General features: G+C 36.1%; 1 protein-coding gene across 7 annotated transcripts in view; it reads right to left on the minus strand.

Annotated features, from left to right (window-relative positions):
• Positions 1–17,805, minus strand: part of LOC109091611 (receptor-type tyrosine-protein phosphatase T-like) — a 248,226-nt gene that overhangs the window by 71,427 nt on the left and 158,994 nt on the right. For 5 of the 7 annotated variants that reach the window (XR_006155053.1, XR_006155050.1, XR_006155049.1 and 2 more), the window contains exons 13-15: positions 11,322–11,358; positions 9,379–9,435; positions 3,594–3,729 (exon numbers count right to left, since the gene is read on the minus strand). Coding sequence is in view for 1 of the 7 variants with exons in the window: in XM_042726528.1 (XP_042582462.1) it covers positions 3,594–3,729; positions 9,379–9,435; positions 11,322–11,358 (230 nt within the window). In the remaining 6 variants the exon portion in view is untranslated. The remainder of the gene's footprint in view (positions 1–3,593; positions 3,730–9,378; positions 9,436–11,321; positions 11,359–17,805) is intronic. The other 2 variants (XR_006155051.1, XR_006155054.1) reach the window with 2 other exon arrangements.

The raw sequence follows: 17,805 nt of genomic DNA on the forward strand, positions 1-17,805 counted from the left end.
GTGGCTCAATGCAAGAAGAAGGCCACAATTCCACTTTTAAGAGATATGCTAGCCATCCATTATTAATTACAGTCTATCCTAGGCTTGGTCAAAGATGCCTGAGGGGACATTTTATTACCAAGAAGTAAAACATCAATTTGCCATTAGACTCAGTCTGTCCACTCCATTCATCCTTGTATTATTAGTTTAAAAATGAAGTCCATCTCTCCTGCCTTTAAAAAAACATGCTTTACACAAGCTCTGAGAGATAAAAAAGCATAGCTTATGAGTTTGCAAGCATTTTTGATGCCACAGAAATAATTCATGGTGACTGAAAGACATGTAAAATGCTGCAATTCATGAGACATCATCGCCTGACTTAAGTGCTGGTGTCAGTGGCTAAAATATGAATGATCAAAAGAAGTTGAGGGATAAGCAATTTTGCCTTTTCTTGTTCTTGTGTAACTAGAGTGCAGACATCTACAATCATCGTAAATTGAATTCCTGAGTCCTCTGATGCTTAAAATGTACAATTCTAGTGCACTAGACTAGAGTCTGTTCCAAACCCTATTGAGCTGCTTCCCTTAACAGCTGAATATTTACTTCAAATTCAACACAATGTACTTGGAAAATAGAAAATGTGCGTTACCTGTATGTACTGATCTGCTTAACCTTTTAAACCAAAAATTGGACATGGATAATATTGTTTGCGTTATTCACGAAATAAACAGATATCCAGTAAAAATATTTGTATTATTTAAAAAATTAAAAAAACTATCAACAACAATAACCACAATTTTTTTAAAACTTATAAAACTTAGATTTTTTTTCTTGAAGTTTGAAGGTTTATGGGCCTTAAAGAGAGAACAACAGATAAAATGACAGAAGCACATAACAACAAAATGGCCAATTCAATTCAAATTCCCATTCATGAACTAAAAATTTAAATCTAATTTACATAAATGTTTGCACAATACAGCATGATTTACTAGTCTTTCACGGGTACGGAAAGGTACTAAAATATTTAATCCAATATGTGCATGCAATATGTATTTTTGGAGTTGCAACGTGTGAACACATACTCTGATGGTCTTAAAAGGCAGCCGCCTATATAGATAGCAGACAATGAAGGAGCTTACTAGGGTTGGGAACACAATGCAACAGTACGGTGGGGTCTAAATGCATGCATTATAGTTGTAAAGTTTTCAAACCAACCACAGTCTGAGCTATTTGTGTGAATGCAGACTTGAGGAACTCTTGTATTTGCATATAACTTTTGCTGCTATGACTCCCACACATCAGAAAAATGACAAAAAAGCACAAGCTATTATTGTAATATTCAAGCCTCAAGTTCCTGCCTTATGAATAGCAGAAGTGCCCTTCCTCCATCGACTGTGGAAGATGAACACCTACTAAGGCCATTCATGGCTAACCTTTTGATTCCCACTCTTTAATAGCGAGATCTATCATTAAGTTTCAATTCATGCTGCTCCAGACAGTGACGCATTAACAATGGTGCTGTCAAGCTCTCCTTTACAATTCATGGTAATTAGAGACTATTGATTTAGCTGGTGGTTTTAACCACTATTGTATTTCTGACTGTGGCTTGTATGGGCAATGTGCCATTCGCTCTAAGTTCCCGGTTATCACCTTGCCCTTCTGAACAATCAAACAGGTTAAAAAACAAATGAAAACTCCTAGATTTAGGTTCATATGCATAAAGACTTGGTCAACTTAATCAGCTATTTAAGGAAAGCAGCATGAGTGCAAATCCTAACTATGCCATGAAGAACAGGAATAGGGCTTCACAGTGGGGTTCGAGTGTGATCTATAGGTTATTTACTATTGTCCATCTAATGTTACACAATGTGCAAATTATTAAATGAATTTCAAGGAATTTACATGAGTTCTTGAAGAACTAATCCATATTTTTAAGAGGTTAAAATACTTTTTCTTGTCGTAGTTTAATATTCAGAGATTCAATTAAAAAAAAAAAAAAAAAAAAAAAAAGCAGCAGCAGCACACACATTGAAAATGATTGCATCCCCTGATGGTGTATTTTATTTTAGCACTTAAATTAATTATTCAAATCAGGTACAGGGCAGTTTATCATCTCGTTCTGCGTGCTTGGTTTTGGAAGGTGCAGCAGACTGTCCCATTCTGACATAATTTACTAGGACTTACAGCTTCAGTATGTACAGTACACTTAAACTGACTCTTTCGAATGCAGAAAGTGTGCTTAACTACAATGTGCATCTGGATATGTGCCTAGTTATAATGCTCTTCTCCATCATTTGATGAATTACTGCTGTCATGACCACTAGAAAATCTACAAAAACATTTTACCATAAAATTCTCTTTACCTCCAGGTTTTCTGTGGTCAATAGAAGCACAATGTTAAATGTATCTGGCAAATAGTCCTAATGTTTGTGAAGCATACAGTAGAAAGCAGTTCGCAAGAAAAAGAAAAAGAAAAAGAAGGAAAAAAAAACTTAAATAACTTGGGACTTGCTTACATTCCCAAACTAGTATACTATATGAATGCAGCATACTATATTTAATATGAACAGTAGCCCATATAATGCCTATATATTATAAATAATTCCATTTAATAATGTAAAAAGAGATGCATACAACACACATACACCTATTTAACACAATATTTGACAAAAATTCTGTGAAAGTTCATTAATGATTTCCTATAAGACCAATATAATGTCATGTATTATTAATTATTCAATTGAATAAAGCAAAATGAGACATGCATATAACTTGCATAAACCAATTTCACACAATATTTGAAGAAAATTCACTAAAAATTCACTTTAAAAACATAAAAGCTTTGTAGGTAAATGTCTAAGACCAATTTAATGCCATTATAGTATAAATGTAATGTAATTTAATAATGCAAAATTAATCACACATCAAAGTTCTGAAATGAAATGCTTATTTCACACGTTTACTGAAAAGTCACTAAAATATTTTTAAAACCGAAAAAGTTTATTATTAAATATCTATATGTTTAGACAAGACTGCAGATAGATTTTGTAATAAGGGAACTACCACTTACACAAGTGCAGGAATTCTGTCTGATATATTGCTCCGTCTCTGATAGGATCTTTTCAACCCCATCCCTTCTACCTCAAAGTAGACCTCTAGTTTTGGCTTCAATTTAAAGGGTTCAAGCCTTAAATAGCAGCTCAGACAAACACCCCCGTAATTCATGCATAGACTAAATAAATCGTTACAAACAGACACTAGAGAAAAGATCTACGAGGAGCGAGAGCAAGGTGTGTGAGTGTGCGGCAGGGACGGCAGAGACGCTATGGGAAGAGGTGGGCTCTTGTAAGGCACAATGACATGAGGAGGTGTGTTGGGGGGTGGGTGGTTAAGTTGGTGAGAGGAAGTGATGTAATGAAAGAAAGCCAGTGTGCATGTTTCACCAGGAGACACAAAAGCTGATTATGTCAAAGGCAATGCTAACTAAAGCCCTCAAATTCCTCTGAAAAGAAATGTGCCTCAGCTACTGTACATTCAAATGTGAGCAACTGCACAAATAAATTCTAAGTGTGTGTGTGTGTGTGTATATGTGTGTGTGTTTATGTAAGCAGTACCTGCGTTTGAAGGTGAGGAGAACGCCCAGGAGAATGATGACAAACATGAGGATTCCCGCAATGACGCCTGCCATCTTTACAGTGCTGTCCACCTGTTTTTCAGGCTCTATGTCATTGGAATTCTGGGTAGATGCACCTTTAAAGCAACAAGTACATCACAAAGAAGAGAAAGGGCCTTTAACTAAGACAAGAACTGTCGAGAAAGGCTCTACGGTGACACACACAAAACAAACAAACACAAGAATTAAACGAAAACACAAACAGAAAGTACATAGAAGCACATCTCATGTTCTCACACTTTCATTCGATACATACAACCAGTCCAAAGACAGAAAACGAAAGACACACGCATTCAAAATCAAATTAATTCAATGCAATTAAAATCAGACAAAACAAATGCACAGGTGACATTGATCATTACTGTGTGGCGGGTTTATGGCAAAGGGGAATCGTTTATTGAATGGTATTAATTAACAGGCAACAGACAAAAAAAAAAAAAAAAAAAAAGACCTTAAGGAGCTTTTCGAATACTGGATCACTGTGGTGAAATATGAAACACTTTAGGGCCTTTGGATTCTGGGTTAGAGAATGCAAAATAACCAAAAGACAATTAAACGCAAGGAATGCAGGCATGAAATATGGATACAAGAAACAAAAAAAAAGGATGATGGCAGAGATTCATGCAGATGTATGTGTGTATGCATGTTGCATACTTGCATGCAATATATTGTTATTGTAATATCTGTATAAAATCTGTATGACCATGCATGATTTTTAGAAAATACTGTTCAGACTAGCACAGCTCCACACCAAACGGCTCATCTACCTTCATCAGGCATGTAATTCTACTGTGAAATTGACGTTATTTCTATGAAAGAACGTCAGCTGTTTGTTGTTGTTGTATTTCACTGTTGAAAAGACCATAATCATCTTTGCATTTTATTTTCAAAGCCTGAACTAAATGAAACATATTCAACCATCTAATAATCTACATCAACTCTAATGATTTGAAGAAGAAAGGTTGCATAGACTTCAAAAAACATATAGATATAAATAAATAGCCTAGTTGCATATAATATGTACAGATACACAAACCTTAGGAAAGCATGCAATCCCTGCGTTGAATGATTAAACAATTATGTTGTTATATTTACCTCCACTTCACCTTTAAGAGAATGTTTTAACCTGCCAGTGTGACATCTTTAACAATCTGTTGCATGTTAACGCATTGATCTCACTATGTGGGCGGTTTGCTTTCATGTAAGCTCAATAATTTGATTTATTTATTTCCCTCAAACCGTACATTTTTTTTAAGCATGAGCAAACATTCAACATTAAACATACAGACATTTCTGGAACAGTACGTTGAAGAGCCAAACCTTCAGAGCAAAACAAAACTTTTTTTTTTGTCTTATTTTTCAGTACAAAAATGTGTGTAAATATACATACACACAAGAATGTTTTTGTTGTTGTTGTAGTTGTTGTTTTTATCGATGGAGTAAAAAACTATTTTATGCAGTTTTGCTTATCAAGGTGTTCTAAGTACGTTCAGATATGAACATGATAAAAAATACTATGCATATGTGCCGACAGTAATTTTCCAATGACATCAGTGATCAGAAGTTATTCAATTCCAATGGGTTAGCAATCTAAGGTGGCATAAGCAAACCCCTAAAAGACATCTGAGACTGAACTTTGAAAACATTTACAACTTTAGTTTCTTTTGACCTTTGAAAAGAACACTGAGCCAATCTCTGCTAACCTTGCTAGTCTTTGGAGTGTTTTCCAGCCAAACACATTTTGGCTCCATCTACAGCTGTCAGAAGGTGAAGGGAGTGCTATGGATGGTCTATGCGGATGGACTATGTGTTCTCCTTTGACTCTATCAGCGTAGTAACTGAACTCCATGTCCTCCAGTCTGCTCTGATCTGATTGGGTTCAACAGTTCATGATTCACACACACAAACACTCACACACACTTACTCCATGATGGGGTTCTTTCAGTCTATTTTCTGATATCATCCTCCAAGCCTTATCTTCAGGACAATACAACAATATTAATCTTAACCAATTGACTCATTTTACTGACCCTTTAGAACAGAAAATCACTTCTCATAGAGCTCTATATGGCAGCACACACCTACGAATCGACCAGATGAATTTTTAGTATGTACATTTAAAATGCACTGGTACAAAAATGACAATATTTTAGATCTTTAAAGTGGAAAACGATTCTTTAGATTTTTTAAATGTTCTTCACACTAAGAAAAAAACTATTCTTTTAGTGTTCATTGAAAGGTTCTTTGGAACAAAAATTGTTCAAACTACAGCTTTAATAATGATTTTACCACAGTTAATTTCATACCGCCCACAACCTAATAAAACGGTTAGAAAGTGATTCTAAGTGCTTATATCTGTATAATTTTGACAATAATATTGTTTTAATGACTCTTACACTCATATGAATCATAAGGATCTCAGCAATCCTTTAAGAGCAGTGCTATTTTTTATTTACCATAAAATGTTATGTAAAATAATACAGAAAAACAATCTGCCTTTGATTATAGAAGCACTGTACATTTCCCTTCACCCACGAGCCCTTGCTTGTATGCCCAATAAAAATTGCGAGTATGCAAATCCTTTAATTTTGAGGGGGTAAAATTAAGTATCAAAGAGGAATTATTATCAAAGCCCATCATATTAAAATGTAATCCCTACCATATACTGGGGGAGTTGGAGTGGGTGAGTTTTGCCATTTTAATTGCTGGCATTTTGCGATACTCTGTGTGGTTCAGTTAGCGTGTGAAACGGTACTTTTGTATAACTTTATTTAAAGCAGGTCTGTAGGCCGAGGGATTATGCAAAGGTTTATGGGGGTGCATATCGTTGCTGACATCTCTATTGCCATTGTTCTGCAGCTGACAGGATTACAGATGCGTCGTTGGATGCATCTAACAGGATTATAATCTCAAATGGACTAGGATTAAGACCAGGCAGCCATATAAACAACCCATGATGCTAATATCTCAAAAAAGCATCCCCCCTTCAGCAAATACAGAGAGGTTAATGGGTGGATTTGAAATACATTTAGTTCAAAATCCTTTTGTATCTAATTCACAAGTGTATTGTGGTTTATATTTAAGCATGGTTGGTCTTGAGCATTTTGTTAAATTCCAGATGGGAGCACTGAGAAACAAAGGCATTTGTGTAAACTGACAATTGATTTCAAGCTCAAAGTGCACATGCATAATGCATGATGTCTCCAGTTTGTTTCTTTTGCTTGTTATTGGAACTGTTGGGATAATGCAGCAAACACAACTAGATTTTGCTTTTTATTCCATAATGAATATTACTGGCCCTGTAAAATCCACACCTAAAAATACCCGAATTTGACTGCACAGAATGAAAAATCACAAAATATCAATCCAAGTTACATCTGCAATTAAATAATATTATTTCTAAATGCAATTTGTAGTTAAGTACTGCGCAAAAATCCAGTGTTTTGTATTTGTGATCTTTTTTTACAATAAACCCCACTATGCATATGCTAATTAGTGCAATGACATTCATGCATATTTAAGTGTCGAATTACTTTTTGGGGCCACTGTACACTCAAATTCAACTCTTAAAAAATAATTATGATCCTTATAACTGCATGTCAAAATATGCATTTAAAACGTAAATGACGAAAGCTGCAATCTGCATAATTCAGACGATTAGGCATTGTAAAGGTTCACTAGCTGGCTAAAAGTTGGCTATCTCCTGTGCAAAGCAGTTATCCAGCAAGACCCTTTAGAAATGTGAGATATTTTAGTGCAAGCAATTTGTAATTCCAGTCAGGGCAATTAAACATACTGTATATGACCATAGAGTGAAATGGTGAAGCAACTAAACGTGGACCTTACTGCACTAGAACTAAAGAGCTGACACCTGTGTGTGCATGTGTGTGTGCATATGTGATCGAGATTGACATCTGATTAGAACAGCAAACTGCTTCAATACTGTATACTAAATTAATATTAGGAATAAATTAAGAATAATATGAACATACAATAAACAAATATAACAGTTAAAGGGATAGTTCACCCAAAAATGAAAATTATGTCATTAATGACTCACCCTCATGTCGAGAACGAGTCAATGTTTCGTTCGTTATCTGGCTCGGCTCGGTGTTCATCTTCAGTTCTCTCTTCACAGCAGTTCAGTCTGTGTAATGTTTGAGTAAATGAATTACTCCGGGATATTGGTTTATTTGAACTCAGAGGGAGTGTCAGCCATGTTAAAAATAGTTAACAGCTTAAGTCATTTGTGGATTAATGCTTATTGTTGACGCGAACCGTTTCAAACGATTCAGTTCGATTTGGTGAACTGGTTCAAGAAGATCCGGTTACATCGAGTGATTCGTTCGCGAACCGGATATCACTAAACTGCAGTGCTGTGAACGCGCTCATAACAGACCCGGGAGAGAAGTCAATGCTGAATAAAGTCGTAGTTTTTTGATATTTCTGGGCCAAAATGTATTTTCGATGCTTCAAAAAATTCTAACGGACCCTCTGATGTCACATGGACTACTTTGAAGATGTTTTTATTACCTTTCTGGACGTGGACAGTATACCGTACATACATTCTCAATGGAGGAACAGAAAGCTCTCGGACTAAATCTAAAATATCTTAAACTGTGTTCCGAAGATGAACGGAGGTCTCACGGGTTTGGAACGACATGAGGGTGAGTCATTGATGACATAATTTTCATTTTTGGGTGAACTATCCCTTTAAGCACCCTTCCCATTACAGTTAAGTACTCTTAATTATTCCACACACATTGCATATATGCACAGGAAAACATATCTAGAATAGTAAACACACACAAACATACACATGCTGGCAAACATACTCAAATGCACGCACGCACGCACGCGCACACACACACACACACACACACACACACACACACACACACACACACACACACACACACACGCACCAGTTAGGCTGGCAGGGTCAGAGTGTATGACTGGGGTCATGTTAGGTGAAGCAGTCACTTGCACATGTAAGGGGTGGAGTGTTGTAGGTAAGGCAACATATATCACTTTATGCTTCCATTTTGCTCAGAAACTTATTAAGCTCTACTGTAAAACATTTTTATGCATAACCAAACAGCAATTAAGTAATGGTCTGGGTGAAACAAAAATGAATGAATACACTCCAGAACAATAGAAGGTTTATAGAGCTAAAGTAAAAATAAAAATAAATAAATAATATAACATTTTTACATAAAATTTAAATACATATCATTTGTTTTTTTTAAATAAGAAATACATAAGGATTTTCCCCACAATTAACAACAGATTAAAAGCAATATTATGTCATTTTTAAGTAGGCAATTTTCTTTAAAAGAGGACAACTGATATTAATTATGGATTCCATTTTTCAGAGCATAACAAGGTCATGAGCAAAACTATCATAGAGAGGGGATATCTGTTGTTTTTAAACATGAAATATTAATAATAATACGATCATTTAAGACATGTGGGTGGCACTGTACATTCTCAGGGTCCCAAATTACAATAGTGTCAATGGAGTCAATGAAAACCAGCTAGACTTTTTAGTGAACCAGACATGCAAAAATGCATTAAGATGCCGATGGAGAAAAGCAGAATAAAGTAAAAAAAAAAAAAGACTGAATAAGAAGAAAAAAGTATAGAAGGAAACAACAGCAGAAGAAATGTGGATGGGTGGAAAGAACAAAGAAGAAAGCAAAGTTTGACTATGGTATAATATTCACCTTCACTGGGAATGACAAGTATGTAGGGCGTGGTATTTTGTCCCCTACCTATTACCACTAACACAAGGTTTTACGTTCCAGGCCGGCATGCATGAGAGAAAAGAAGGAAAGAAAAAATAGCCTAAAGAATTATGCTTTCAACTCAATCCTCTGCGCTTCCTTCAAGTGAGTAACATTTGGCTGGAAAGGAAACTGAAATGTGTAGGATACAGCATGTAGGGTATTTCACATGGGCATAAGAGTTATAGAACATTTTATAAATAGATATTTTTCATATTAATGCTAATATTTTATAAATTGAGGCCTTATGTTGCTTTGAAAAATTGTTCTATTCTGAGTCTCCAATCATATAAAAAAAAATACGGGGGGAATGCACTAAGACTGAATTGCATCTGCTGTCACTTATATGAATTTGCATTGTTTTATCAACCAATTTAATAAGGAATTATTCAAATTAGGTAACTGTGCTAATGACACTACAAAATTTGCATGTTCTACCACTGCAATCCAAACACCTGAAAGGAACAGTACACCCACAAATGAGAATTTGCTGAAAACGTCCACACACTCAGGCCATTCTAGATGCAGGTTCATAAGGAGAGATCTGGAGAAATTTCCATCTTAGATGGCGTGTACATTTCCATTTTTGGGTGAACTATTCCTTGAATGAGTTATTTAAAATACAGAAACTGCACTCTTTGATAAAGAAAACATCTAGGCAAACATAACTTAATGGTATTTCAGAACACAGAGCTGGTTTTTATGAACAAGGCATGACCTTAAATCAGTCTAGTGCACATAGAAAAGACACGTTTAATTAAATACAGTTTCATTCTCATTAAACTAGTTTGCAGGTAGTGAGTGAATACCATGTGCAAAAAAAATCACAAAAACAGTTTAGTGAATTCACCCCGTAATCTAAAACTATTAAAAACACCAACAATAAAAGGCAAGGAAAGGTTGAAACTCTCAAATATCTGTATCCAAGGCATCACAAAGTGTAAAGCATGTGTTTCTAAAGCAGAAACACAAAAGTAATTGGTTTTACAATCATAATAAGAACCCAACTCAGGACAGATCTATCTGGGATATGAAAGGAAAACAGGCCATGAAAAAAAGAAAAGAAAAAAAAAGCCTGACATGGACATGGAGTTCAGCAAAACAAACAAACAAACAGGTGCGTGCAGAAGCAAGCTTATTGAATAAGATGGAGAAAAAGCCAAAAGGAATGAAAGAAAACTGGAAAAGAAAGAATGGAGAAGGGAAAAAAAATGACGAGTCTGTAGCGCTACACGGCTAAAGTGTTTCTTTATCTGTGATGTCCATTAAATAATAGAAAGTCTCTTGTGATTGCTCTGTTCCTGTGATTATGTGAAAGGGTCTTTTTACTGAAAGAAAGGGAAATGAAATGGAGCAAAAGAAACTGAACAGAATTGTTGGCCAGACGCAGATAATCATGCAGGTAAAATAAAATGGGATTTCAGATTTTTCAATGAAACCGGAAGCACTAATCTCAGTCTGATGCAACTGAGCTTTGTCTGAATGTACAACTTAAATGAAAAGGCTTCGTCCTTTTTTACTTTTTTGTACCTCATCATGTTTAGTAATGGGTTCCACTATAAAATCAAAGGTCTATTAAGAATACAGAGGAAATAACATTTCTAATATTACATCTGCTTTATTCCAACCCAAACATTATTTCAAACATTATTTCTATTTTTTATTTCATTGAATTTGATTGATTGATTGTGTTTAGCTACAGGGACTTAAATTGGACAAAACTATCCAAATATTAACCCAGCCAAAGAACTTTTCCAAAGCAAGTCTCATCTGGATATACAAAGGAACAGGCAAATAAATAAACAAACGAATAAATCAATAGTAATTAATAATAAAATGTTTCATTCATACAAGCTAAAAAATAAGTGAAACAATTCTCATACCTTTGGTAGCTAGTCGCACACAGTTGATTTTGGTTTCCTGGAAGAGGAGAGGAAAGTTTTTGTTTTAATTAAACATCAAAACCACACTGTATTGAGGAACATTGTTTTTGTCAAGCTACACTGATCTTAGTAATTGCAACACAATGAAGTGCGGGTTATTTTCATCACGAGGTGCATAACATTAAGAAACAGTTAATTATATAACAACATTTCTAATGATAGTGGAGGGTTCCCAAATGCAGTGCTTAGGCCAAAACAGAGAAAAGCTATCATTAAAGTTCAGTTTTCCTATGCATGTTAAGTCACTGCAGCCAAGTTAAAGACATTTAAAGTCATAAAACTTGACCTGAAAAAAAAAAAGAAGACCTGATTTGATCCTTTAAAAAAATGACTTTTGAAGATATAACCCAATGTAGTCATGCTGTTTGAGACATATTTAACATAAATATGAATAAAATTGCTGATTTATATAGCAACACATTTTCCTATTTTATTCTATTCTATTCTATTCTATTCTATTCTATTCTATTCTATTCTATTCTATTCAAAAGCATTTGTGGCTGCCTCTGGAATGCCAGTTATGATAATAAAATTCTCACTTGCATCCTCGGAATGGCACGTGTGGCGTGACAGGTGTTAATTAGTCGGCAGATTTGGGTGTGAAGTCTGCATGGAAGTTTAGAGCTCTGAGACAGGAAGCCAGATGCTACCATGTGTTTCTGTGAGCATGTTTACAACAGCCACTTGTTTTGATTAGATCTGCTGTCCTTGTGCACCTCATCTCAGCAGGCACGTAAACAGTAATGCCTACACATCACAGGGCCTTGAAAGGTTTTGCTAATAGCAATATTTCAGAAAGTTCTCAGCATTGCCACAGGAGGCTCTATAGCATAAATTATTTTCTTCTGTGCTCATTTTTTCTCTTTTACGTAAACTACTAATGTGATGGTAGAGCAACTGTTTGACAAGAATCTTACTGAAAAGATAAACCGATGATAACAACGCAGCAATGCAAGAATGCAAAAAATGAAAATCCTGTCATTATTTATTCACCTTCATGTCGTTCTAAACCTAATAAAACCTGAGAGGTCTCTGTCACGCCATTGACAGTCCAAGTAATCAAACCTTAGAAGATCCTAAAAGGCCATAAAGGTGTCATAAAAATCCATACGAATCAAGAAGTTTAATCCAAGTCTTCAGACAACATTTGCTTTATATGATGAACAGATTTATTTGATGTGTTTATTAATATATAAACAAATACATAGAGGCATCATGTATGGTAAACACATGCATGCTCTCTATTTATGTGTCAATCACTGTTTAGATCAAAATAAAAGCCTAAAGCCTAAACCTGTTCATCATACTGTATAAAGCAATAATATCTCTTCACAAGACTTGGATCATATTGATTCAATTTACAACACCTGAACTTTCGATGGAGGGACAGAAAGCTCTCAGGTATCTTCAAAAATATATTAATTCATATTTTGAAGATTAACCAAAGTTTGATGAGTTTGGAACCACATGACAGTGAGAAAACGATAAGAGAATTTTTGGGTGGACTATCCCTTTAAATTGCACTTGCATTGCACTGTCTGAGCATTCACACCTGTGTACATGCACATGCCCAGAGTGTGCGTCTACCCTAATAAGTGCGCTAGGTTGCATTAGATAAAATCATCTGCTGAATGACAGCCTAGTTCTAAATAAACCCTTTAAATGTTCACAAACACACAGTTCTCAAAATTCACAACTAATTCACTTTGCTATATGCTGCATAAATCATTCAGATTAATCTGCCAACTGATTCTTTACAAGTTCAGAATGTTGCTACCCAGAGAAGTGACAACACAAACAAAAAATAGTTTGTTAACATGGTAAATACTTATTTTTTTGCCGTTTTTGTTTTATTAAATGTCATTATAAAAGTAATACACTGGAATAAAAGTTGATAATATAGCCAGTATGAATTCGCCAAAATGTTATGCTGGGTGACTGCTAGGTGGTTTCACACTGGCCCCAGTCAAAAGACTCAAGCATGGAGTCTATGATATTCTGACTCCTAGATATGCCCCCAGCCCCTCCGTCAATGCAAGTCTATGGAATGCAACCTTCACCAGGTCTGATCACTTAGACAAGTAAAATACAGGCAGTCTCTCTCCTAGCATTTATTTTATAACTCACTATGCCTTTATCAGCGGCACTCTTCAGAAATATTAAAAATCCCCCTGGCAACACTTCATTGCACATATCAATTTGGCTCATGGCAAATCAAAACCCATACACAGTTGCTCAAATACATCCAATCCTGATGAATGCAAACACTACAACGCCCTCGACTCGCACTGTTGACACTGAAAAATTAACCGTCAATGCAGTGGAAAAGGGCAGCTACTAACACGTGACCTCGCTGTCAGTGACGGTTTGTCCCATCTGATTGTGGCATTGAAGGAGGGGGTGGATAGACACAGCAAGACGGAGAGGGGTCCATATGTGAGCAGACCATCTGTCTGTCACAGACTGCTATCGGACATGATGGGTCAAACACTGCTGGCCACTGTAAAAGTGAATGAAAATAATATCGCTCTAGTTTTTTGAGGACTTTCCATGCAGATGAATGGAGGGAGGCATACAAGCTACAAAAACTGGGAGGGAAGGCAAAAAGAGCCTACTAATTAAAAAGTACCATGGTTTTAACTTAAAAAAAAATAAATAAAAAAAAAGCAATTAAGAGTTTATTGAGGGAAAACTCTTAGTTAATAGTGAATATGTATTCCCTAATCTAAGTGTTACCCAAAATTCTGCTACACCATGGTACGGCTCGGCTCCAGTACTTTTTGTAAGAGAAAAGGGTGAGAGGAAGGAGCTGAGGGCCGGTACATTGTTTCTGAGTGCAGTCGGAGTGCTGGGACTTGGGGAATGGAATAATAGCAGGGGGTCTCGGCTGATGGGAAACATCCAGTGACAGCTGAGCTATACTGTCTGCCCCTCCAGTCAAATAATTCACTGACAGACTGTCAAAGGCTTTTTACGATGACCGCGTAATGACGGAAAGAGGAAGACTGAGAAAGATGGAGAAAAAAGTATGGAAAAAAAACATGTCTTTGCAGCTCAGAAAAAAACTGCAAGGTGGCGAGTGAAAATGAGAAAAGAGTCATCATCTAAACATCTAACTTAGTTATTCTAACAGACTGCAAAATTACTGTTAGCAGACTGAATATCAGTACTGGATTTTTACACTTTATAAGGAAAACACTGCTGGTCTGAGCAATGATGCTAAAGTGCTGTGGCTCATTGTCAAGTTGTTGTGAGACAGTTGCTATGTTGGTTAAGATGTTCTTAAACAAAACAAAAGCAAAAAAGTTGGCTTTTGTTGCAAAATGGAAAGATTGGCACATGCATGACAGTTTTGAAAGAAAGGGAAAGCAAAAATAAGCTACAGTAATAACTCCCCACAGAAAAATACAACCAACTGCAATTTACTAAACTTGAGTGACAAGTTTTCGTTGATGTGTTTAAAAAGAACACGGGACTCTTATGACAAATGCCTCATGCTTAGCCAGAGAAGTTAAAGAATATGGATTTCATGTCAACGTTCAGCTTTTTGCCGTGCCTGCTAGAGTTAATCCACATGACAGCAGATTTACAGTCTATACGGTTTCTAGTTGGTCACTCACTCAATTCTGAAGCATGCTATGGATTAGTTAGCCATTACAGCAGTTATCTTGACATGCCTGCAGCAAATTTTGCTGATGACAACGGCTGTAACCAAGGAACACTAATACCTAACTATTAACTAGGTCAGTTTGTGTGAGCACATTGATTTGTGCCAAGTTTGGGCCTCTGGAAGGAACAAATAACCCTATATGTGACCCTGGACCCTGGCCAAATATTGTCAGATCCTAATAAACCATACATCAATGGAAAGCTTATTTAACAATATCTCTAAAAAAAAACCAACACAGTTTAATTACAATTCCAATGTCACATATATGCTACAGACATGATTTATGATGAAACTTTTTATTTATTAAAATCTTTTTATTTGTCATAATCAGCTTCTGCATGTCTCATAAACAGGCTGATCAAAAACATTATTTCCTAGGAGACGAACAAAAGCATGCAAGTGTCTCACAATTTAAGCTGAGTTTACCCAGTTTCTGCAGTGTTTTAAACAGATTGTGAGTTGGATGCTTATAATTACAAATTATGAACGCAGGTATGTATGATTACAACAACCTCCTGAGGCAATCATCTACACATTAGGGGCTCAGGAGTAAAAACGCTCCATAGAGAATGAATAAAAGAAACGTGTGGTACAAAATGAGAAAAGAAAAGTGGCATCAGCCAGTCGTCTGGAGGTATTTGAGACAGCAGCGCTACTATTTCAGGAGATGTTGCTTTCTAGAGTAACACCTCCAGTCTGCTGAAGTATTAGCAGGAGGTTTAGGCAAAAGAAACTAAAAAACAAAACAAAAAACTATGACACAAGCTGCTTGTGCTTTCTATAGTGTTTTCATTCATACAGAGCACTCTGTTTTTCATAAAGAACAAAGGAAAGCATGACAGCTGACTGCAGTGTTAGGTGAAAATGAAGAAAGATACGGCAAGAGATTCTCAAAAAACGTGTTAAAGAAGTGTGAGACGCTTCAAAAACACTCCTGACTGCCACGAGAGAAATCTTTAGTCTCCAACCAAGAGTATCAATGCTATCAGACGCTGATGAACTGTACAGAACAACAGGAAGAGGGTGAAACACTAATTAACCCGTGATTAGGGCTATTCCCATTTCATTTAATTAGTAAGCAATTAATCATATTCATGAATATACAGTATGAATACTGAATTAAGTATTTCATTGCACTGACCAAATGAAAACTCTGCATTCAGTGTGCCACCCAGTCTGTAGTTCATCAAGATTTTAGTTTCAAATGTATATACATCTGGATTGGGTCCAGACAGCTAGTAAAAAATAAAAAATAAAATTATTATTATTATTATTATTATTATTATTTCTATTTTAACTAATTATTATTATTACAAGAGCATCTTGTGCTTATTATTATTATTATTACCAAAAAAAATTATTATTATTACAAGAGCATCTTGTGCTTTGGTGATATAAAGGAAATCTGAACTTTCCCGAGAATTTAATCAATAAATAGTGCAGATTATTAAATATTTCTTCTTTAATTATGTGACCTACCAACTGACCATTTAACACTAGACCTGGGGGAAAAGTCTTTAAACGCTTTGTTTGCTTGGTTATTTTTTTAATCAAGTTGTCCAATAATAGCTGCCAGGTCGCGACTTTTAAATGCAAGTGTTTGTTCCTATTAGAGCAACACATCCGTGGAAACAAAGTGCCACAAACTTGTCCTTTTACCTGCCACAAGCCAAAGACAGGATGCGCTTTGCGGGTTCCATTTTGTTAAAAGCTGCATGTGTCTGTTTCAATTTCTTTCTAGTGTGGGTTCAGCCACTTAAAGAGCGAGTGCCTCTTCACAACTCCGTATCCCTCTTTCAGAACAAAAGACGCCTGCAGCGGCAATTACTTGCTCTTTTAGCCTGAGCGTCTGCGGGCCTGTTCACAAACACACTGGAGGGACAAAAGAGAGCGGAGGAATCCTAATTTAGCTTAGAACAGTTTGAGACCACTATTCCCTTGACCATCCCTCCCTCTCTCGCCATCTCTGGCAAGACTGACGTGATAAAGTCTATCAAAAGTGACCTGGTGCTATTAGCAGTGCCAGGAGAAACTCTGTGGGAAGCGGCGCTCTGAGATGCCATCGTTTATGGACTGCTGCTACAAGGAGAGATCAAGAAACAGCAGTAGTTCTCTAAAGTTGATGTGTGCAATGTCAACTGAACAAGGGCTCTTTTCGGGGGAATCAACCTATGATTGGCTTAAATAGGGATAAGAAAAAGTATTTTAACACCACCAAAATTACACACTTCATCTGAAAAGGCCTTTAAAAGTCATGCTGGCATTTGTACTCAATGGAAATTGATAATGATGACTAGAAAATTTAATGTGGACTACAGTTCCTGTTCATGATGACATTATGAGCCAGAGTTACCGAGCCAACTCTTTACTCTATCAAGTAATATAGAGTGACATACTGTGTCAAATGCTGCACTAACAAAACCAAAATGGTAGAGGCACCAGAGTCAGTGGAGACCAAGAGGTCGTTGATAACGCAAACAAAAGCGGTCTCAGTACTGTGCCCTGACCTAAACCCAGATTGGAAAGGCTCTAAAAGGTTGTTAATTGACGAATGAGAATGTAATTGTGCCATAACAACATGTTCAAGGACTTTAGTCAGAAAAGAAAGATTTGAAATGGGCCTGTAATTTGTTAGATCAGAGGTATCACATCCAGGCTTTTTAAGGACTGGTGTGATAACTTTAAAATTAAGTTCATACGGAACAATCCCAATATTAAGAGAAGTGTTAACAATATTTAATATGAGGTACTGAT

This window comes from Cyprinus carpio, chromosome B6 (assembly GCF_018340385.1).
Source record: "Cyprinus carpio isolate SPL01 chromosome B6, ASM1834038v1, whole genome shotgun sequence".
Classification (NCBI taxonomy): domain Eukaryota; kingdom Metazoa; phylum Chordata; class Actinopteri; order Cypriniformes; family Cyprinidae; genus Cyprinus; species Cyprinus carpio.